The sequence below is a fragment of the Lygodium microphyllum genome, chromosome 6, assembly GCF_053477565.2.
Source record: "Lygodium microphyllum isolate KBCC chromosome 6, Lygodium_microphyllum_v1.1.10, whole genome shotgun sequence".
NCBI lineage: Eukaryota > Viridiplantae > Streptophyta > Polypodiopsida > Schizaeales > Lygodiaceae > Lygodium > Lygodium microphyllum.
Genome location: NC_141140.1, coordinates 46,754,538 through 46,778,565, shown reverse-complemented (window position 1 = coordinate 46,778,565; position 24,028 = coordinate 46,754,538). Strand labels below are relative to the sequence as shown.

At 38.2% G+C, this 24,028-nt stretch overlaps 1 protein-coding gene across 1 annotated transcript; it reads left to right on the top strand.

The window, feature by feature from the left end:
• The first annotated feature begins 18,995 nt into the window (after positions 1 to 18,995).
• LOC148034524 (uncharacterized) lies at positions 18,996 to 22,757 on the top strand. The gene is made up of 3 exons (XM_087679464.1): positions 18,996 to 20,538; positions 20,659 to 21,126; positions 21,290 to 22,757. The coding sequence occupies exons 1-3, from the start codon at positions 19,111 to 19,113 to the stop codon at positions 22,166 to 22,168; spliced, it is 2,775 nt and encodes a 924-aa protein (XP_087535590.1). The 5' UTR covers positions 18,996 to 19,110; the 3' UTR covers positions 22,169 to 22,757.
• The last annotated feature ends 1,271 nt before the right edge of the window (positions 22,758 to 24,028 follow it).

Sequence of the window (24,028 nt, the reverse complement as noted above, 5' to 3'; positions counted from 1 at the left end):
CATTACCACCAAGGTTGAGTGATCTACTAGAGTAAGGGTTATTGTATTACTGAGTGGAAAGACAGATCTTTCATGTGGGATATTAAGGTCTACTGCCACCATTGTCATAGGGTTCTTATTAGCGTTCCTATTATGTTTACTGTAGAAGGAGAGATTATATATATCATACATCCTCTCTCTCAACTCGACTTTGACTATCATAAGTACAAGTAGGTTGATCGGTATGGCATGGCCTATCAATGAAAGATGAATCTATATTTGTATTTTGATGGAGCTTCACAAGGGCCCGTTGTCATGCTACTACACGAACATAGTGTGAAAAAACCTAGAGGGCTCATCATCCGACTTTCTTATTGATCTAGAGAGTCAATGCCATATTAGTCATTAGTGTCAATGTCCATAGTATGGATGGCTCAAAAATATAAGATTTTTAGATAAGTTTATCCTATTTTCAATATTTTGGATATCATTTCTTATAAATATACTAAAAAAGTGTAGAAAAATTCTAGAATAGGGTGGCATGCAAAAAGCAAGTGGCTTTTCAGTTGGGAGATCTAATGCAAAAAGAAGGGGCATGTTTAGCAAAGGTGCAAAACACGAATGTACTTGTGGAAGAGAAATGAAGATAATGCATGGATATTTAAGAGAGTGACAAGAAGTGTGGATCCACCTGAAGCTACAAATTAGCCATCTCCCGAGCATGTTATGGATGAGATTGGTCAAGAGTAGAAACATGATAGCAAGAAAGAGAGCAAAAAGAAGGGAAAAAAACCACAATATAAGCTGCAGTCTAATATTGAGACATCCATCGATGCCTTGGAAGATCATGCAGTAGAAAAGTCAGCCATTGTATCTATAGATTTTCTTAATGCATGTGAAGAGGTTTATGGAGCTCATGTTTTACTTGATGCAGGGACTCAAAGGGAAATTGGTGAAGTGTTGGATGTACATGATTTGCAAGACACGGTTATCGTTTCTGAGACGATTCATGAGCTCGAGGATATGCCTTTAGAGGCTATTAGATGTAATGCTCCATAGATGGAGAATGTTTTGGATGCTTTGTTAGAGGCCTTGATAGAAAACTCAAAGATGCTTCAAGTTATGGACTGCTTTACTATTTTTGGTGATGGTCAGCATGTGTTGGATGCAAGTGAGGCTTAATTTATGTTTAATGTGGTATAAAATTGTATGTATAAGCAGATTTCTATACGTTGGACTTGAAAGAGCAAGCATGTTGCTATGTATTGTTGATAGGTGCATTGATAGCTTGCATATGGAGAATTAATAGCCTCTAGTGTGTATGATGCATACCAAGGCCTTATGACCCTAGAGGAGGTACTAGGTGTGGTTCAAGAGTTATAAAAATACTAAGTATTTTGATCTACAATCCAAGGGGATGCCTTCTTATGAGCATGATGAGCGACAAGTTGACGCTATGGTGTTTGACCCAAGTGGTACATCGGTGGCACATACCAGAGGATGTGCAAATTCAAAGGGGGTGGATGTCATGTCGCTACACAAACATAGTGTGAAAAAACCTAGAGGGCTTATCATCAGGCTTTTTTATTGATTTAGAGATTCAATGCCATATTAGTCATTAGTGTCAGTGTCCATAATATGGATGGTTTAAAAACGTGAGGTTTTTAGACAAGTTTAGCCTATTTTTAATATTTTGGATATTATTTCTTGTAAATATACCTAAAAAGGTGTAGAAAACTTTCAAAATAGGGTGACATACAAAAAGCAAGTGGATTTTTAGCCAGTTTTGGGAGATCTCATGCAAAAAGAAGGGGCTTCTAAATCCGTGCGGTGCATGATTACAGTATTTAGGTAGCAAATAGCACTCCGAAGGGGAATAAGAAGAAGGAGATATTTGGGAGAATTTGGACCAGGTGTCATATGTAGTTTTACCTCCCTTTTGGAGCCAATGGAACCATCAGATTTGCGGTTTAAGAGCAAAGATGAAGCTAGTATTTGATGTGCATTTTTGGTCTACCAAGGAGCTCCAAGAGATCTAATACTTGGAGATTGCTCTTGAGTAGTCCCAAACAAGGATTTTGTTTATCTTCTTAGGTTCAATCAATACATAGTGCTTTTATTCATTGAGCTTTGTCTTTATCTTATGTACCTCTTGTCTATTCTTTTTCTTCTCTTCCATCTCCTATTCTCTACTTTCTTCTCTCTTTGATCCTTGGTGGATATGACCTTTCGATCAAAACCCCTATGATACCGTTAAGTATGTGAGTATCGGTATGGTTGTTAAAAACTCTCGATGTAGAGTCGTTATAAAATGGGAGTCTATTTAGACACTGCTTTTACTAATAACATGGCATAATCCAAGGCCTTAATCATAGGGTTGAATATAGCCCAACGTGATGGCATCTACTATTTATTATGGTGAAAGGCGACTCACTGTTAGTGATCAACAAATTGAATGGGACTTATAGTATGAGGGACCCCATTTTGCAGATGTATCATCGTGCAACCTTGCATATACTTCAAATTTTTGAGATAGTGACTTGTCAATTGGTTCCTCGTTAGTGGAACCACTTTGTAGATTCATTGGCAAATTATGCCTTTGTTGAGAATGTATTTCTCAACTATGTTCTTGAGGGATTATTAGAATTTCTTGATCTTATTAGCCTAGGCCAAATGTAGGGACTACTGTTGCTGACATGTCTTGTTATGGCCGCCGATGGTTAGTAGGGGTGATGAGCCAAGTAGTGATTGATCATCTTTCTATTCTTTCAAGGACGCATAGGATCATTCAATGATATATTTGCCAAACACCCCTTGTCATTTATGCAGTGGGTTGGCTAGTAATTTGATGCATTTAGTGTAGGGCCTGAGCGGCCCCATCCCTTGGTCTAGTTTTGTGCTTCAATATGATTTATGTGAGGATCAAGGGTTTACTTTTAGAGCAGTTGGTTGCTAAATGGTGTGCTTTATAGCTATATTTTCATTAGGCCAAGATGGCAATTTCTGTTGGATTTCGTTAGGCCAAGAGGGCTATGTGTTTGTTTGGTGCAGGTGCATTTGATGGTTTTTTGTTTTAATGTTATACTAGACATGTCTAAAGAAGTGCATGGAGGGAGTCTCTTGTTGTCTAGAAGCTTCTTGTGGCCAATTCCAAGTGTTATTCTTCCTTTACGATTCTTTTTCTTTGTGATATATATGTATATGTGTATGTGGATACTTTCTTTCTAGGGACCGGCAAGTCAAGGCATGAAGTCCTATGATTTGGTTCGGTATAGTTGCGGGAGGTCTAAGCAGTTGTCTGCCTCCTATAAAGACATTGTCAAGCACTTAAAGATCTATTTTGAGAGTAGTCTTGGTGACCTTGTTATGCTAGTCTACTAGATAGCTATTTCTAGGAGCTTCTATTAGTTGTGAGGTAGACAAAGAAGCTTGCCAAATAAAAGAAATAGAAGAAATAATGAATATACCTGAAAAACCCTATATAGAATATGAAGGTGTGTAAGGGATTCTAATCTCTAAAATAAGAAAATACAATAAAGAAATATTCCAAGTCCAAACTATCATTGCCTTGCAAAGGCTTGGTAGTTTCTTGGGGATGAGTCAGGATGCCTTGTCTTCCTAGGGGTGACATTTAGCCAGAAAGAAAAAAACAATAAGGATGGTTAGAGAGAAAATAAAAGTGAGCAAAAGAAAAAGGATTTAGTGTCATCTTGTGAGAGCTTGGTAGGTTCTTGGGTACCAAGACATGACCTAAGACTGATGCCCCGTTCTCCTTGGGTCACAATATGCTCAACTCCCTCCTTTTTACATGCTGCCTAGATATCAAGTCCTAAAGTATTAAAAATGATAAATCAAAAGCATCTAAAAATAACAAAACAAGATATAGGAGTCCTCACTTAGCATACTCCAGCATGTAAAAAGGAGGGAGCTGAGCGTAGTGACCCAAGGAGAATAAAGCATCGGCCTCAGGTCCTATCTTGGTACCCAAGAACCTACCAAGCCCTTGCGAGGTGACACTTAATCATTTTCTAATGCTCACTTTTATTTTTACTCTAACCTTCTTTTATTTTTATTTTTCCAGCTAGATGCCACCCCTAGGAAGACAAGGCATCGGCCCTGAGTTTGACTCTCGTCCCTAGGAACCTACCAAGCCCTTGCAAGGTGATAAACAACTGCTCAATGATTTTTCTTTCTTTCCTAGGTCTTTGATAGGTAGGTCAAACCACCACTTAGGATGATTCCTTTGATAGCTCGTTTTAGCCAATCTATGTTGGAGTAGTTGGTTAGCGACTAGCTTTGAATCTCCGTCAAATTATGCTTGGACTATCCCTTGTGGATCTTCATGCTTTAATTTTTGGAGGGAGTAGGGTGAGAGCTGTGTGTGTGTTTTATTGTGTGTATTCTTATTTGTAATAGCTTGATGCTATTTATGGTTATTTATGTGCAAATTAGTTCATGGATTCGATGGGTTGAGTAGCCCTATCCCATTAGTTACCAATGAGAGCAGGCTTTTAAGGCCAAAAAATTCCAAAAATGTGTCAAATTTTGTCAATTTGAGGCAAAAATCAAAGCTTGTTGGAAGCTGCGGATGCAATTTTGAGAATTTTAAGCAATCATGGAAGGCGGGATTTAAAAGAACTTCTGAGAAGATGGATCTCACAATGGTCTCAGATTTATAATAAATTTTCCAAGTGTCAAAATGAAATGAAATGAGTTCCAGGCAGTGCTACGTGACTTTGTGATGCCAGGAGGCATATTACACGGTGGATTCCGTGAGGTTTTACGGTGGATTCCGTAAACTTTGATGACCGGGGCTCATACACAAAGTGGATTCTTTGTGCGAGAAGTTGATGGGGACGCCTATCCTTTTCGGGCGTTTCATTAATTTAGTGTGTACATGGGTGATTCCATAGCGGGTGATTCCGCAAAATGCATATTAAATTAATAAACGTTTATGAGTTTTGAGTGCGCACTCGTAATAAATTAAGGTTAGGATTTATTTCTAACCAGTTGATTTATTTATGTAGCTGAAGACTACTATGTATTCACTTTTTTCGGTTTAATTGTATTATTTTACTAACGATTGTGAATGCTTCACTTGATGTGTAGAGATAGCAGCAATGGCAGAGGAAAGCATTGGAGGATAGCGAGTATTCGATTTATGGATTATATTTTGATAGGCGCCACGCCTATATTTTGTCATGCCTATTTATTGAGGCATCGATTATTTATTATTATTTTGTATGCGCATGGGCGCACGGTTATGTTAGTTCTATTTGGACATTGTATTGGGCATGCCAGACTCTTTGGACACCGTCCATTAGCTTTATTTCTATTTTTGTAAAAGCAAACTCAAAAGCTAAAAGCTTGTTATATTTTTGTAAATTGGGCTATTATTGAGCATGAAGATGAAATATACATAAAATACATGCTTTGTGAAGCGCTCACACAAGGCATGGGGGGAGATTGTACCCAATTGGTCTCTTGCTCTTGTCGTTCATGCTTTTTACCTTGTAACTTGTGCAAAAAGTAGAGTTCATTGTTCTTGGGGACCTTCTAGCATTCACTACGCAAGCATACAACGTCCGATCTATGCACCAGTGATATCAGAGCAGAGCTGAGATCAAGAGCTTCCAATTGCTACCCATCTCGTGTGAAGGCGGAGCTCCTGGAACGATCAGGCTCTACGGTCAATCTCGTCGCGAACCGTCGATACAGGCAGAGTTCTGGCAATCAAGAACCCCTGTTTCTGTCATTAGATCGCGAAGGACCGGGTTACAGAGGCGGAGGAACACTCCTACATCTCCTTCATCAAGTCGTGGATAACCAGAGATAAGCTTCATATTTTCCATAGCTAAAAAGCTTAAACCTCAAAGTTTAAAAGCTTTAGTTAATTGAACTAAAGCTTTATAATAATAAAAAAACGAATCGTGAAGGACGGCGGGCTGTACTGAGGGCCACAAATTGCACCGAGAACATCCTCTTGTCCTAAAAAATGCGACGCTTACTGAGAAGCATTAAGCCTCTTACTTCCATAAGTCCTCTAAGGCAAATCACTCCTGCAAGTCACAAACTCTAGGTCACACCCAACAAAATCAAGTTCAGCAAGTATTTTCAGGTCAAGTACTGCAAGTTTCTTAAATCGACTAAGTTTTGCAAGTTTGCAACTCTTCAAGTCACATAAGTCTGCAACTCTGCAAGTCAGACTAGTCAACTAGAGTCAGAACTGACTTGTGCTCAAAACTCCTAGAAGGACTGTTCCTGCGCAGAAACTCCGAACTGCAAAGTTGTTCATTGGAAGGTACTCTACCCATACGCAGGTTTGCTGAAGCATTTTTAGCATAGGAAGAAGGATAAATCACAGATTTTTCGAAGATTGAGAAAGCTATACCCAAAAACACATAAGCCTTGTATTCCCGAACTTGAGCTACGCTCATCCCGCTAACTTGATTTTGAGTGAGAAATGTATTTTTTAGTTTTGCAGGATGACGGAACCACATATAGATGATCTTATGGGGTTGAAGACGACTTACCTGAGCCTATGATGGAGCAAAAGCTGGATTTAATCATGATGCAATTGGAAGAAGAACGAAGGGCTAGGCAAGTATTGCAAGCTCAACTGGCAAATTTACAAAGAGCATCTACCGACAAAGAAGAACCTCAAGCTGAAGATCTTATTCGACGTACCATCGACGCAACTCTCGAAGCTCAAACCATCCGCAAGGAATCAAAGATAAGTAAAAGAAGTTTCAAATTCTGTACTTTCAATGGCATACGAGAAGGAAAAACTGTTCTAGCATTCATTAGTCAGTTTGATGACTATTTCCATGAGGAAACCTATGCAGAAAAAGATAAAATCAAGTGTGTCACTAATCATTTAGTAGACATAGCATCTCTTTGGTGGACTGTAGTACGCAAGAGCATAGAATGTCCTGATACTTGGGAGAATTTCAAGAAGAAGTTTATGCAGAATTTCCTTCCACCACAATTTCATGAGAAAGCTATTAAGCAATGGGATCTTCTCCAGCAATGGGATCGTGAGCCTATACCTCAATATATAAAGCGTTTTTGGAATGCACTACTCCAGATACGCATGCTTGAAGACGTACCAGAAGCGACACACAAGCGTAAGTATATGTCTGGACTCCTTGGGCATTACTACGCTGAAGTTAACATGTTCAAGGCTGCTACTCTTGAAGACGTCATTTCACTAGCTCACGACATTGAAGATAAGCTACGAGGTAGAGACAGACGTCCACAACAATTCCAAGCCAATGGTAACTATGGATCTAAACAATTCAATTCCAATTTTAGCAGATTTAATCCAGGTCGTTTCTCTTCATCATCTTTCCGCAAAAATTGGGCAAAACCACCTGCATTACCATCCAATCTCAATCAAAACCCTAAGCCTATTCCACAGCCAAATTCTAATGTACCTAGACTTCCCGCCATTGCAAACAATGTAACCAAAGCCAAGCCAATAGTATGCTATAAATGCCACAAGCCTGGACATCTAGCAGCAAATTGTCATTCAAAGAAGCCATCTGTCCATATCAACTACCTTGGAGCAATGGACGAAGACGAACATGAAGATATGCTTGATTTCACTGAAGATGAGGATGACATTACTACTACTTCCGATACTTTACCAGGTATGCCTACTCTGCATTCTTTATTGACTATGAAATGATTGGTGCATGGAAAGGAAAATACTATTTTGCATGATGACGGTAGTACTCATGATTTTATTTCAGCAAAATTAGTAAAGGAATTGAAGTTACAAACTGTACCTACGCATTATCGCATCAAAGCTGCATTTTTAGGCACTAGGTATAATGGTACACAGGAAGTGCAAGACTTAGAGATTCAAATTGGTCAATACACTGAAAGAAGAAATTTTCTAGTTGTTCCATTACAGTCGAGTGACATTATTTTAGGTATGCCTTGGTGTCACCAGCATAATCCCGATATGGACTATTCCACACACTCAATGAATATTAATTTTCAAGGAAAATCTATTACATTATATGGTATGCATGCATCTAATGTTTTTCCACTGCTTTCGCATACTCAAGCTCAACGTGCATTACGCAAGAGTAGTAAATCTTATCTCATTTGAGTGAATGAATTGCAAGTAAAAGAAAGTCATATGCACCCTAGGCATAAAGAATTTCTTGCATATTTTAAGGACTGTTTTGCAGAAGACCTACCGCCTAGTTTACCTCCTTCACGTCCAGAAGACCATAAGATAGATTTGATCCCTGGCACACAACCACCTTGCAAAGCACCATATAGGCATAACCAGATAGAGCAAAAAGTTTTCCAGAGTCAAGTTGAGGAATTACTAAATAGAGGATTGATTCGACCTAGCAGTTCTCCATTCGGTGCACCTATTCTGTTAGTTAAGAAAAAGAATATACCTATCATATGTGCATTGACTATCGAGCTTTAATTAAGATCACTATAAAGAATAGGTATCCTATTCCTAGAGTTGATGACCTTATGGACAAACTGCAAGGATCTGCTATATTTAGTAAAATAGACCTTAAGTCTGGTTATCATCAGGTGAGACTAGATAAGTCTGACATATTCAAGACTGCATTTAGAACACAGTTTGGTCATTACGAATTTTTAGTGATGCCATTTGGATTGACTAATGCACTTGCTACGTTTAGTAGAATGATGGACCGTATATTTCTAAAATGTCAGTATTGTGTAATTGTCTTCTTTGATGATATTTTGGTGTTTAGTCAAAATGAGAAAGAACATTATGAGCATTTGTCATTGGTTTTTCAATTACTAAAAGATAATCAACTGTATGCAAATCCTGAAAAGAGTGAATTCTTTAAAACAGAAATGAGTATTTAGGTCATATTGTATCATCTGATGGAATTAAAGTTGATCCTAAGAAAATAGATGCAATATTGAATTGGCCTGTACCTAAAAACGTGCATGAGTTACGCTCATTCCTTGGTCTTGCTAGTTTCTATAGGAAGTTTGTACGTAATTTTTCATTACTTGCTTTACCATTAACCAAACTTCTGAAGAAAGGAATTGTTTATCAATGGTCCGAAAATCAACAGAAATCCTTTGACTTACTAAAACATGCATTAACCCATGCCCCTATTCTACAGTTGCCTGATTTTAATAGACCATTCTTTCTAGTAGTGACCGATGCTAGTGGATCAAGAATAGGAGCTGTACTTATGCAAGACAATCATCCTAGAGCCTATTCTAGTTGTAAGCTGAAACCCTCTGAGCTGAAATATTCCACATATGACAAAGAACTATTAGCAGTTGTACAAGCATTAAGACAGTGGAAACATTACTTAATGGGTTTAGAATTTATGATTAAGACCGATCAGCAAAGTATTAGACATTTACTTAGCCAACCCCAAATCTCTGACTGACATATCAAATGGGTCTCCTTTATTCAAAGTTCTCATCCTATCATTCAATACCAACCCGAAAAAGAAAATGTAGTGGCTGATGCATTGAGTCGAAGACCTGCCATTCATAATATTTCTGTTATATCTTTTGATTCTTTGATTGCTATGAAAGATACATATCATCAGGATATTACTTTTCATGCTGATTGGAATAAATTAGTTCAAAATAATTTGATTCCTATTGATTCATTGTCATATAATGATGGATTTATGTTTTATGAAAAGAGATTGTGTGTTACAATTCCATTCCGATCTTTTGTTTTGAATGAAATTCATTGTCCCCCATATCAAGGTCATAGAGGTATCATATCTACCTTACGTATGTTAACTGAAGATTTTTATTGGCCGCATATGGATGCTGATGTATCTAACTTTGTTTCTGAATGTTTGATTTGTCAAAGAGTTAAGAGACATCATGGTAAACAATATGGATTACTTATGCCTTTGTCTATTCCATCTAAACCTTGGGAACAAATTTCTATGGATTTCATTATTGGTTTACCTAATATTAAATCTAACCATGATATGATTTGGACAGTTGTAGATAGATTTAGTAAACAAGCATATTTCATTCCATGTAAGAAAACTTTAACAGCATCACAGGCAGCACAGTTGTTTTTGAAAACTGTTTTTACTAACCATGGATTGCCAAAAGTTATTATTTCAGATCGTGATTCTAGATTTTGTAACAACTTTTGGATTACTCTGTTTGCTAACTTAGGCACAAAGATTGATTTCTCATATGCATTTCATCCAGAAACTAATGGACAAACAGAAGCCACTAACAGCACAATTCTAGATCTTTTACGTGCATATACTATCTCCAAACCACAGACATGGGACACACATTTGCATTTATTACAGTTTGCATATAACAATACACCACACACATCTACAAAGAAAGCACTGTTTGAAGTCATTTATGGATATAGATTATCTACACCTGTTGCATCTTTGTCAAATAGAATTCAGAGTGCTGATGATATTGCTAGTATGCATAACACTATTTTTTATGAGGTTAAAGATATGATTGCTAAAGCCCAGCAATCATATACCAAACAAGCCAACAAGAAAAAACAAGCAATGAATTTCAAAGTTGATGATTATGTTTGGCTCAGAATAGAAAAATGTAGACTGCAAAGTGCAGATAGACATCCAGTTGTCAAATTAGCCTCTAGATTCTATGGACCATTTAGGATCATTCATAAAATTAATGACAATGCATTCAAGTTAGAATTACCATCTCATTGGAAAATTCACAACACATTTCACATTAGTTTATTGAGACCATTTAGAGGCCAATTACCTGTACACCCTATTTATGAAAACCCACCTTTATTAGAGGAAGAAACTAAAATACTTGAACCAGAAGCTATCATAGATACTAACTTTATGACCACTAGAACTGGCCGCAGGTATTTTAGATATCTAGTTAAATTTAAGAACCATCCTGTAGAGGAAGCACAATGGATGCACGCTAGAGACTTAAATGCTTTTCCCACTCTGTTAGCTCCACATTGAGCTAATAGAAATTGAGATCAATTGCTATCCCACCCTGGGGGTATGATGCTAGGAGGCATATTACACGGTGGATTCCGTGAGGTTTTACGGCGAATTCTGTAAACTTTGATGACCGGGGCTCATACACAAAGTGGATTCTTTGTGCGAGAAGTTGATGGGGACGCCTGTCCTTTTCGGGCGTTTCATTAATTTAGTGTGTACATGGGTGATTCCATAGCGGGTGATTCCGCAAAATGCATATTAAATTAATAAACGTTTATGAGTTTTGAGTGCGCACTCGTAATAAATTAAGTTTAGGATTTATTTCTAACCAGTTGATTTATTTATGTAGCTGAAGACTACTAGGTATTCACTTTTGTCGGTTTAATTGTATTATTTTACTAACGATTGTGAATGCTTCAGTTGATGTGTAGAGATAGCAGCAGTGGCGGAGGAAAGCATTGGAGGATAGCGAGTATTCGATTTATGGATTATATTTTGATAGGCGCCACGCCTATATTTTGTCATGCCTATTTATTGAGGCATCGATTATTTATTATTATTTTGTATGTGCATGGGCGCACGGTTATGTTAGTTCTATTTGGACATTGTATTGGGCGTACCAGACTCTTTGGACACCGTCCATTAGCTTTATTTCTATTTTTGTAAAAGCAAACTCAAAAGCTAAAAGCTTGTTATATTTTTGTAAATTGGGCTATTATTGAGCATGAAGATGAAATATACATAAAATACATGCTTTGTGAAGCGCTCACACAAGGCATGGGGGGAGATTGCACCCAATTGGTCTCTTGCTCTTGTCGTTCATGCTTTTTACCTTGTAACTTGTGCAAAAAGTAGAGTTCATTGTTCTTGGGGATCTTCCGGCATTCACTTCGCGAGCATACAACGTTCGATCTGCACACCACTTTGAGATGGTCAGGTAAAAAATTTTGGATCACAATTCAAATTGTGAAAACTGGAGTTGCCAAAGCATGGGCATGAAGAATGAAAAATGCAATGTAAAAGTGACTTAGTGGGAAAGGGGTGTCACCTTAGGGCCCTCCCCCAACCCCCAAAATTCATGCAATTACGGGGGAGGGGGGACGTTTTTTCTTTTTGAAAAAAAAAAACAATGGCCTCCTACAAGGCGCATCGAAAATGGAGATAGGGGAGGGGGGCTATAGAGCTTAAGAAGAAGCCTATAAACCAATTGCACCAAGGTGCTCCTCGAATTTTTCACCTCCAATCACCAATCTCAACTCCTATTTGATGGCCTGATCAGAGAGTTGGAAAACCAGTATTTCTCTCTCCTCCACTCTCTCCTCCAACGGGTTGTTCATGTGGAAATTATTTAGAGAAGATCGGGATGGAGATAAGTTGTCCGGCTTGAATCGGATTAATGTGGGACCATGCCAATGCTAACGAATGATGAGCAATGCTATTTGGAGGCTAATGACATGTCCAATGGCTACCTATAAAATAATTCTTGAGACTCAAAACATAAAAAATGGCAGTAAGCCTATTTTTTAATGGAAATTTGGATTCTTTTTGACATTTCATGGTTCAAATCATGTTCATATGTGATGAAAATTTGTTTGAAACTTGCTTGTGATGTATTTGAGGGCTATGAATCATAAAATATAGAACTTGTGTCATTGCATGTGAGTTATTAATTTTTGAAAACCTAAAATGCATGTTTTAAGAGAAAAAATTATGTTTCCTTGGTTTCAGGTGATCAAATCATGTTCATATGGGATGATATTGAATGTGAAGATGGATTAAAATTTAAATTAATTTTTTGAGCTTGAAAATTTAGAAAATACAACATTTTACTTAAAATAAGAAAAAATGCCAATAAATTGTGATTTTAAGACAAAGAAAATAGCAAAAGAATAGTTTTATGCACAAAAATTTATGAAAAATAGGAGTATATTTGTGCAAGTATAATGGAGGTAAAGCATGAGGATTTGCCTTAGTGTACCCCCATTTGTATGTTTTAGTGCATGCTTGTTTATTGTGTTTATTATAAAGAGACATATATGGAAACACCTCTTAACCTACCCATTACAAGAAAAACCCTAAACAATAAGGATAGAGGGGGTTTTATGTGTTGAATATGATTTGAAATGTGATTTGGTTGCTACACTTTTCATATAGGTCTTGATTTTATTTTAAGTATTAAAATGTATAGTGGCATAGAGTAGTACCACACTGCCTTATCATCACAGTAAAATTGTAAGTGAAGAAAAATCATGGAAAGAATGTTTGAGCACATTCACAAGGTTGATTTCACTTAAATAAAATGTTTGTGCACTCAAAGTTATTCACTTTGCATTGCATTGCATTGACATGATATAAAGAGAATTATCTCCTGGATACATAGCACTTGATTTCGAACTATTGATCCACGATGAGTGTGAGGCTCCCTATGTTGTAGATTTAGTATAATCATCTCCTTAGGGACTGATTTGGTGAGGATTATACTATCTCTTGTAAGGAATATTGTGATGAGTGGACTTTGTGCGTATGTGTTATATGTTGAGATGGCGCATCATGGAGCTAGTCCTTGGGGTGTAGGAGAGCCGTAGTGGAGCCATAGCAATAAGCTAGGGGGGGTGGTCCTTTTGTTCATGTTACAAGGTGCTAGACACCTATATGTTTGGGTACTCACTTTGCTTGGAGTTGGGAAGGCATCACGTTGAACTACAATCTCGAGATTGTATCTACAAATGCATTCTTTTGATAAATCAATTCATAGTGTCTATAAACTCCTAGCCGTGATGCTGTGGGGTTGTTTGGGTGAGTATATTAGGCCCAATAAGACCCCTAGAGCCAGCGTCAGGCCCATTTTTTGTCCTGACACCATTCTTGGAGAGAGTTCAATTCAATAACAGCTTAAATTAAACAATAAGAAGATGGATTGGATTGCTAGGCTCTCACAACAAAGTAAAGGTAATTGGATATTGCCATGGCACTATTTAATATCCATCCTGCTAAGGTTCTTGAAGTCCCTAATGGAAAAAAGGTATGGCATTGCAGAAAGCATAAAGATCTATCAGGTCCTTCTCCTTGTGTATTCATGTAGCTTAATTTTTGCTATCATATTTTGATAATGATGTGGGTGAACACACTTAAAACAATTGAGGCACTTTTTCTTCTTTAGGATGTCTTTTTTCCCTACCCTCGTATATATGCCTACATATCTCAATACCTTTTAAGTTGCGCTCCCTCGAGCTTCCTCTTCTCCTAGTTGTGTACTTGCATTCATGCAATCCTAAATCCAACAATTGGTATGTGAGTGGGATTCAACCCCTTAAACAAAGTCATCAACACTCTCCTCTTGATTTCCTCATATTGGACAAGATTTGATGAGCATTCTTAGGTTGACATATATTGTGGGACAGCCCTTTAGAGCTAGGTGTTGTCAAAATTTTTATTTGGGTTTGTTTTGCCCTATATTTGCAGCACTACTATCAATATTCTGTGGGCTATTTCATCATTTTCTACAAATTTTTTGACATCAATAAATTTTGCAAAGTAAGAGCCATTATAGTCTCCTTCATACTATGCTACATAGCATAGGTTGGTTTTGTGTGTGTTTTTCTCTATACAGGCAACTTTTGCATCAAGTACAATTAATGGCAATGGCTAGTAACAACAATGTATTTCATTTATTGGTTTTTTAGGACAAGTTGGATGGAACCAACTATCCATTGTAGGCTTATATAATATGTCATATATCGGTTACATAAGGACTTTGGAACATTGTACATGGAATTGAAATATGCCCTATTGTCATTTTAGAAGCTACAAGTGCAGTAAACAACAAAAATAGATGCTATTGAGGACATTGAATGTTTTTCTCCAATTAATGCTAGAGCACTACCACCACCTACTCCTAAGCAAATTGGTTGGATGGTAGAGATGTAGAAGCTTATGCTTTGATTGCATTGTTTGTGGAACATACCATGATCCTACATATTTGCTTATGCAAGACAACTAAGGATTCTTATGATATATTTGCACATTTATATCAAGGAAGAAATGAGGCTTATGTTGATTACCTACATAAGCTGTTAGAGTGTGAATATCTGGATGCAGGTACGTCCATGGACAATCTGTTGACAAGGGTCAAAGATCTTAAGGAGCAATTGATTGCTACATATGAAATTTTGTCAAAGAGTTCAACTGTGTAGACTATTCTTAATGGTCTTCTTCATTGTTATCGGAGTTTTGTATCTACTATTTGTTTGATTATAAAAGGCAATCCAAATGCTTTGTCATTTGATGAGTTAGCTTCTATTTTGCTACAAAAAGAATTGTGCAAGATACAAAAAAATGTTAGATATGTGGAAGATGTGGCATGCACACTTGTAGATTCACAAGCTATTTCAAATGCAAAACTCTAGCATGCATATTTTTGCTAGTTTGTTGTGCCTGTAGAAACTTGATAAGGTGTCTTCATTGCCTACTTTTGAAGCACTTGGAAAACACATTTATGAATGCTACATATTGGAAAAAATGCACCATTCTTCATTTTGAAAAGATGGTTCAGTAAGAGGTATTTGCAAACTACAACTTTTACACAATGATACTTATAGTCCGATGCAAACATCAACTACTTGTACTTTGTGTCTTTCATTGATGACTATTCTAGGCATGCATGGGTGTATGGTTTGAAAGCTAATTCTAGATTATTTTTGTGCTTCAATTAGTTTGTTAGCATAACTAAAAAATTGTTAGGATGTAGAGTGGGCACTCTCTATTTAGATTGAGGGGGGGAGTATATGTTTAAGGATTTTAATGCATGTTTGGTTGAATATGGAATAAAAGACTAATGTACAGTATCATATCATATACATCACAACAAAATGGTGTAGCTAAGAGAAAAAATAAATAAATCATGGAGATGGCATGATGCATGATTAAGAGTTAAGCTTTACTACTTACATAATTTCTAGCTTGAGGTTGTTTTATGTGCAACCTATGTGCTTAACAAGTGTCCCACTAAAGCTTTGTAGTCTATCACTCCATATGAGGCTTATCATTACAAAAATCCATATGTGGCTCACTTGCGTGTTTTTGGTTGCCTGGCTTATGCTTTGGTTCTAGTGCAACAATGCAAGAAGTTGGATGACAAGGTTGTAAAATGTTTTTTGTTAGGTATAGTGATGAAAGCAAAGAGTATAAGTTATACCATCCACACAGTAAGTGTATCTTGGCCTAACGTGGTTTTTGTGGAAGATTCTCTTTAGTCTTTACTTTCATGTATGAAAGAGATAGAAATACGGTCACGGTATATCTATGACACTTTGTTGCCTCTTTTTAGTGGTGTGTAGTCACATGTAGTACCAAATGAGACAATTTTTAAGCCTATGTAGGTTTCTCATGATAACATTGACTAGTCTATTTCTGTTGTGGATGTGAATGATAAACTTCTTGATGGGAGAGTAGAGATTGAGCAGTCTAGGACTATGCCAAAGTGGTTGGGTGCAAACAATATGTGATAGTAAGTTGAATGCACAATTGGCTAGTTGTACTCATTTAAGCTCTCATAGTACCTCTTATGTATTAGATTCTTATGCATTAGCTATTCATACTTGTGTGACTAGGATGATCCCATTCCTTTTGAAGAGGGACAAAGTTTAGAAAATTGGATGGTGGTAATGTGAGTACGATGTTATTGTGAAAAATTGCTTTTGGTTTTCATATGTGATTTGTCCCTTGGCAAGAATGCCATTCGCATTAAGTAGATCTACAAGTTAAAGTGCAAACCAAATGGTAGTATTGATCCGCTACAAAGCTAGACTTGTAGTAAAGGGTTATGCTAAACAGTAGAAGGGCTTTGATTTTGATGATATATTTGCTCCCACTTACCATATGACAACTATTCGTAGTATTTGTACATTAGCAACTCATAATGGTTGAAATGCACATTAGTAGGACATACAAAATGAATTTTAAATGGTGATTGACGTGAGGAAGTGTATGTTTTTTAGCCTCGTAATTTTGTGTGTAGAAGGGGCAAGAAAACAAAGTGTGCAAATTTAAAAAGACATTGTATGGCTTGAAGCAAGCACCTCGAGGTTGATATGAGAAGATACATGTGTAGTTGATTGGATGTAGTTTTCAAAATAGTCCAACTGAGAGCACCTTATATGTCAAACTTGAGGTTAATATGTATCTAATTATTCTAGGTTATGTTGATGACATGTTGTTTATTGGTCCTAATGGATGCATATTACTAATTTTAAGACTATGTTGAATTCAGCTTTTGATATGTTACATTTGGATCTATTGAATTATTATTTGGGCGTTTAGTTCAAGTAGTGTGATGGAGGTATTGCTTTGTGTCAAACAACATATGTTAAGATATTATTGTAGATATGTGGTCTTGAAGATTGCAAGCCTATTACTACTCTTATGGAGATAGGTTTGAAGTTGAGCCTTCATGATGCTGAAGAAAGTTTTGATATCTCTCTCTACCAATGAACTATTGAATGCTTGATTTATATATGGATTATAAAGCCTAACATTCGATTTGCAATCTCATAAATGAACAGGTTTATGCATAGCCTAGGCACTAAGCATTAGTAGGAGCAAATCATTTGATACTTGAGTGATACTTAGCACCTTGGGCTGTTTTATCCAAGGGGAACCAGATTTACATGTTTTTTTAGTCTATGAACTATGATGGTTGTTATGATACTTATGTATCCATAAGTGGTTTTTGTTTCATGCTTGATAGCTCATGCATATCATGGTTGAGCAAGAAGCAACCCATTGTGGCCACTTCTAGTTACGGAGTTGAGTACAAGGTAGCTTTCACAACTATAGTTGAGTGTGTTTGGCTCAAATGCCTTTTGGTTGATTTGGGTGTTGGAAGCACCATCTTCATTGACAGTCAAAGTGCATTGGGAGTTGCACCAAATCCAATGTTTTATGCATATAGTAAGTATATTGTAGTACACTATCATTACGTTAGGGAGAGATTCTTTGTAGGAGAGATCAACTTAATCTATGCACCAACACAAGACTACCTTCTAGATATTTTCACAAAGGCTTTGCCTCATGAGAAGTTCGAAGCTTTTCGCAAAGCTTTGGGCTTACTCCCCTTTGTGTATTGATCCACTCCATTGGGCTTAGTACTTCACTATACATGAGTGCCATCTCTCATTCACACATCAATTCTAGGGGGATTTGTTACCATATTTTGATTTTGATTTGTGTGAATACAGTTAGGATTGCTTGGGCACTTTTTTCCATCTTAAGTATGTTTTTCCCCCTTGGCATTGTATATATACCTATTCACTTTAGGTGCACCTAATCTTATAATTCTTCTTCTTCCACACCTCTTAATACTTTTTGAGTTATGCTCTCTCAAGCTTCCTTCTCTAGTAGTTGTGCACTTGCATTCATGTAACCCTAAATCCAATACTTATCTTGGAAAAAGCAAATTCCCTTGACTCACATGGTCATTGGGAAGAAAAGCTTAAGGCATGTGTGGAAACCCCCATATATCAAGCGACCTTAACATTTCATCTAGAAGGTGGCCACTACTAAGCTCATTGTAGGAGCTGATTGGCAAAAGACACCTTGATCTCTCTCTATATTATGCACTTCGCAAGAAAGAGGAGACTACTTTTCACCTCTTTTGGTATGGTGTCTAGGTTAGGCCCATGGGAAGAAAGTGAAGTGTTGGCTCAAAGTTGCTAATCTTAACAATGCTTTAAGCATGAAAGCTGGTTTGTTTGGATACAAGGGAGGTCTTGATGACTAGTTCTTGAAATTGGTTTACCTAATTAGAGCCATATTCATGAAGTTTATCTGGAAAATCAGGAAGGAAGTTAACTTTGGGTGGAGGTCCTCTTTGGTACTTATGCATAGATGTAGAGATCTCTTTGATTCCCTTTCTATAATGGCAGGAAACATGCTCCCAACATTGGAATCTTTAAACTTTTTCATGAAAAGTTTGCAAGATGTGACCCTTAGGCTTTGGCTTGGTACATTACTAGATGTAATGTGAATCCCTCACTCTTGGCAATATAAAAGAGAAGCATTCAAGTTTTTTTGTGATTTTAGCGATGATATTTAACGAGGAACTGGTTGGCTGTTCGACAAGGCAGACGAAGATGGTGGCTCCATAACAACATTGTATGTATAGAGAAATTCCTGCCTCGTCATGGACCTCATCGTCCGTCTAGGGCAATCCCCTTCTCCCCCATCGCCTCTGCAGCAGCACCATGGCAGACCAAACTGCCTGACGTGCCCCAAAGAGGAAGGAATCAAGGCCTCTCGCCGGCGCTTCTCCTCCCGTTCAGCCATCAAGCATTGCAGCTCACATAAATCTGAAGACTTGCTCGTACCAGGCAAAATGGATTCCGACGATGCCTCTCTGTTTAATTGCCAGAGTCGCCCTCACATCCCAGCTGAGAGGCTTGGAAAACCCTCAGGGACTTGTGCTAGTGCAGAAACTTCAGCCGTGCCCATGCATTTTTCCAAGAGCGTTTGTGTCTGGGGATGTTCTGATGGCGACTATGCATCACGCAGCAAAGCTTCACAGCCACAGGCACACCTCTTGAAGTTGGGAGGGTCTACAATTTTATTTGTAATGGCTATCGGGACCTTTCCAGGTTTAGCAGACATTAGCAGAGCTGACTTGGATACTACAAGTGACAATGGTCATGGAGAAAATGGCGGCTTTGGCACAGGTGGCGGTGGGAGAGGACATGGTGATGGCGGTGGCAGCAATCACTGGGACAGTCCAGGTTCAAACGATGCATATGCAGGGTCACCCCTAGTCGATTCAAACGTATCTGAGCAGGAAACCAAGGAAGAAGTTGAAATATCAGAACAGAGAGCTCAAACAGATGACATTCTATCTTCCCACTCTGAACATGAAGATGTACCTGCTACATTGTCTTATGAAGAAAGTGCAGAGATATTTGACAGCAAATTAAATGATTCGGATCTTTGCAAAGCATTATCCACACTTGAACAGAAGATTATGCATACAGCTATGAAGATGATTTATTTAAACCTTGTAGCCCAAGACACCTCACCTCTAAGTGAGTCAGAGAGTTCCCTCTTATTGTCATTAGAGTCTGTCCAAATGCTGCAGTCAAGTGGTGGAAGCCCTGTGAGCGATGATGATATTGATGATGAGACTGTGAATGTAAAGCAGACTGAGCTTCAAGGTTTTATTCATGCTGGGAAAGATGTTTCTTACCAGGGCCAGGGGATTATGCATGGTGCATTGAAGAAGCATCAGCCTAGCTTTGAAGAGCATTGGAGGAGCGGCCTGGGAAAAGTTGAAAGTCAGAAGGATACAGTGACAGACGTTAGAAAAGATGGTGACCAACTGCCACAATCAGAATCAGAGTCATCTTCTGAAGGACTCGGTTCAGAGCAAAAGCAAGGTGTGATGAACTGGCTTTCTGGGATTGCTCAGTCTTTTGTTACAAAGCCAGGTGGTAGTCAAATCCAGTTGTTACAAAGGGAACATCTGACGGAGGAAAGAGTGAAGGAGTTGGCAAATGACGCTATTGCTACTGCTCTCAATCAGCTTACTGAAGTGGGAGGAAGTTCTGCCCTAGCAAAGCGCTCTGAGGTAAGCTGCTTTTGCTATAATTTCATACTCACTGCATTCGTTTTGTGGAAGTCTTTAGCCATGTTTTTCTATTTGGTCAGTTTGATTTCCTTAACAGCTAGGTAATAAGCATGTATGCAGACAGAAACTTTGAAGCGCCTGCAACGGGAAGCCTTTTCAGATCTCTTGAAGTTACGGGAGAGGCTTGAGAGGATCGAGCAGCTCAGTCGAACAGGGCGGGGAGATGCATCTGGAAATCTAGGAGCTGCAAGAACAAAATTGAAAGGAGATGTGAAGGCTGGAACAGCTTTTGTTATCCTGGAGGATAGCAGCAGCAGGCATTCACGAAGCTCTCTGGAACAAGCAGGGATGCTCACTGGACTGGATATTAGATTTACATTTGAGACGCCTTTCAGGGAAAAAGATGTGTTAATTACCCAGTGTGTAGCAGGGCAAGGAAGCAGTGTGGGTGATGGCAGGACTCTAGGGGGGCCTGTCAGCATACGGAAAGTACATTACATAGCTCAGTTGACTGATGACATTTCTATCTCTTTTGTACCTTTTGGAGCAGAAGGAAAGGATGCGACAGAAATAATTAATCCATTACAGGTACTACTATGAATTGTGATTACTTTTTCAAGATTTATTTGGGAAACGTCTTAGTTTTATTTGCGATTGTGAAAGCTGGGATATTCGTGTACTTGTTCCATAATAGACTCTTTACTGCTTTCACTTTCAAGTGAATCTTTTTAAAGTACTTTCAATTTTTCAGGACCAAGGCCTCACTGCATTTTCCAGCAACGGTCCATCTCTTTTCAGCTATTGTAAAGGATCTGCTCTAGGAGCCACTGTAAGTGGTTCTAGATGTGCATTTTCCTTTGCACAATATCTTTCAGGCTGGGGCAACCAAATTGCCGTTACTGGAGGACCTGCTGCAACTGAAAGTGATCCTCTTTGCCTTAGCTCTATGGCACAGATCTTGCTGCAGCCTTTTGAGGGTCTGATTTTGTCATTTTGTGGTTTGAATCGATACTGGCCAACACCACCGCTTCCATCCTCTGCAGGCCTTCACTGGAGTGAGATGGGACCACTTGTCATACCTAAAATATGGTCCGTGCATAAAGGGAGCAGTTCTACTATTTCTCATGTTTCCCCTGGGAGTTCTTTTTCTCATGCTAACAGTCCGAGTCCTGACTGGATGGACAGTAATTCACATTTTTATATGGATGCTTTGGAGAGTAAAGGAACGTCTCTCCTTTCTGTTGGTGTGGCAAGTGAGTTAGACCTAGCTGAGAATGTAAGCATTGGTGGTTGGGCACAATTAGAAAGGGGAGATTTGCTTCAGGATTCAGGGCTAGGAGGATTCCAATGGGGGTTAAATTTGTCCAAGAATTCTGGGACTGGCATTGACTGGGGAGCTAGCATAGGTAGTGCCAAGCCCGATTTTTGGAGCATGGCAATGAATGATCAAGATAGCTATCCAAGCCATGATAATGCTACTGGATCTATATGTGGCTCACAGCTGCATTTGGAGGCATTTGTAAAGCTATATTGTGGAAGAGGCTTCACACTGCAACCAGGGCTTCTTTATTTGGTGAATCAGTGCTCTTCTACACCTGCAGTGGTTATCCGATCAAGCTGGGCACTGTGAAGTCCATTTGGAGCCTTTGTTCAAGCTGAGCCGGCGGAAGTCCATTTTGGATTCATGTAGATGAGGTGCAAATTGAGATTGGTCAACATACACTCCCCAGGAGTATTCAATGTCGGCCATTTGCTGCTGCTTGATGTGGGCTAAAGTGCTCAAAGCTGCTGTATGTCTAGTTAGGTACCTACCATGGGTTCTCTAAATTTGTGGGAAAATTGACCCCAACAGAAAACTTCCTGATTGCCATGAAAACTGCCAGGCAAAAACCTGATATGTAGCTTTTTTATTTACCCGATAAATGCTGGCATAAGTGATCATTTATTTCATAAGGTTCATGTATTGGAAGGACTTTAGAGCTTTATAATAGTACTCCCCTAGAACTCTTGTGAGGGATGTGAAATTTGTGATGGCAATCACAGGACAATTCGTTAAATACAGATAGTAACGAAGGCGGAGCACCACAACCCCCTGGGGCTGCCCGGGTTGTAGATTGGGTAAAGCTGCATTAGTTATATTTGAGGGTTGGTCTATGGATTTCAACCAATTGCTGGTTTGGTTAATTATCATTATATATGCTTGTCCTCTTATTAAACAAACTTGCATGCAATCTTTCCCCAAGCATGAGTGGTCCTCATTTTCTCATACTTGTATTTATGTATTGGATATCTCAAAATAGCTAGATGATGTCAAATGTAACCATTGTGGTTGGAGCCATTTTGAATAAACTTGACCAAATAAATATACAAACCATAGTCTTGAGCTTCCATAAGATGTGTTTGAAATAAAAGAGTGTGCTATTAATTATGATATGCGTCAACATTTGTTGGCTCCTTTAGAGAGACTTAGGGAGGAGATTTGAAGCTAATTTTTAGATGCTAGTATTAGAGCATGGATACTGATTTCATTCAGCCTACATCAACTATCACCGACCATAATTGAAGAGAAGAGGAGGTAGTCCTCTCTCTTCAATCACTATTTGTAATCAGCTTTGTTGTATTATTGGATAGAGAACTTACCTATCTTGGGGAAGGTTCTCCATACAAGTTGCTATGTCAAGTGGAGAGTGTTGAGAATAGCAAATGATGCTTGATATGTATGCCCGTAGAGGTTGGATGTGTGCCCAAAAGAGGCTTGCCCATAAGTGGCTTTGTATGGAAGATAGACATATGATGTATGCTCTAGGAAGAGATGTCAGAATCCCATAAGCATAGTAAGGTAGAGTGGTACTATCCAAATGCTGTATAAGTATGTACTTGACATTTATTTCAATGTAATGTGACTTTTAGTTTGAGTCACTCAAGATTGTGTCTATGAGTCCAAGCTTATCTATCTTGAAACCTAATTCGCTTGAGTTACAATCTCTTCTCTTTATCATGTATTAGTTCTATGATTTGGATCCACCATAGCCAACTAGCTTCAGATCCGTGTTTCTTGACATGGTATCAAAGCTATGGCAAGTTAGTTCTAGCGTCATTAGTTAGTAATGTTCTAATGTAAATGGATAGTACGGGATGAATCTACCTTAAGGCCCTTTGCTATATCCATATCTTAGGCTCATTTTTATACTTCTCATCTCACTATTCTTGAGCTCTTGTTATCACTTGTAAGGTTGAAGGATTGATTTATCTCTTCTCTATCTTTTTTCACCTCATTTTTTATCTCCTTCTCGTTGCCTTGTTTAACCTTTACTTTTTATCTCAGGATCTATTGAAGCAGTCACTTTCATCTTGAACTTAGCAACAATTGATGTAACTAGCTTCAACTATTCATCATTGTGCTTTATTCTCTTTTCTTGAGTCATATCGTATCTGTAGATAGATGGAAGAACTATTAAGGGGCAGCGAATAAAAGTTATTGTTGCATGGC

Excerpts from the sequence above, each read along its gene's own strand:
- LOC148034524 (XM_087679464.1), top strand. The coding sequence starts at position 19,111 with ATGGACCTCATCGTCCGTCTAGGGCAATCCCCTTCTCCCCCATCGCCT. Across the intron at positions 20,539-20,658 it reads CCCTAGCAAAGCGCTCTGAG|ACAGAAACTTTGAAGCGCCT; the intron begins GTAAGCTGCTTT and ends GCATGTATGCAG. Across the intron at positions 21,127-21,289 it reads AAATAATTAATCCATTACAG|GACCAAGGCCTCACTGCATT; the intron begins GTACTACTATGA and ends TCAATTTTTCAG.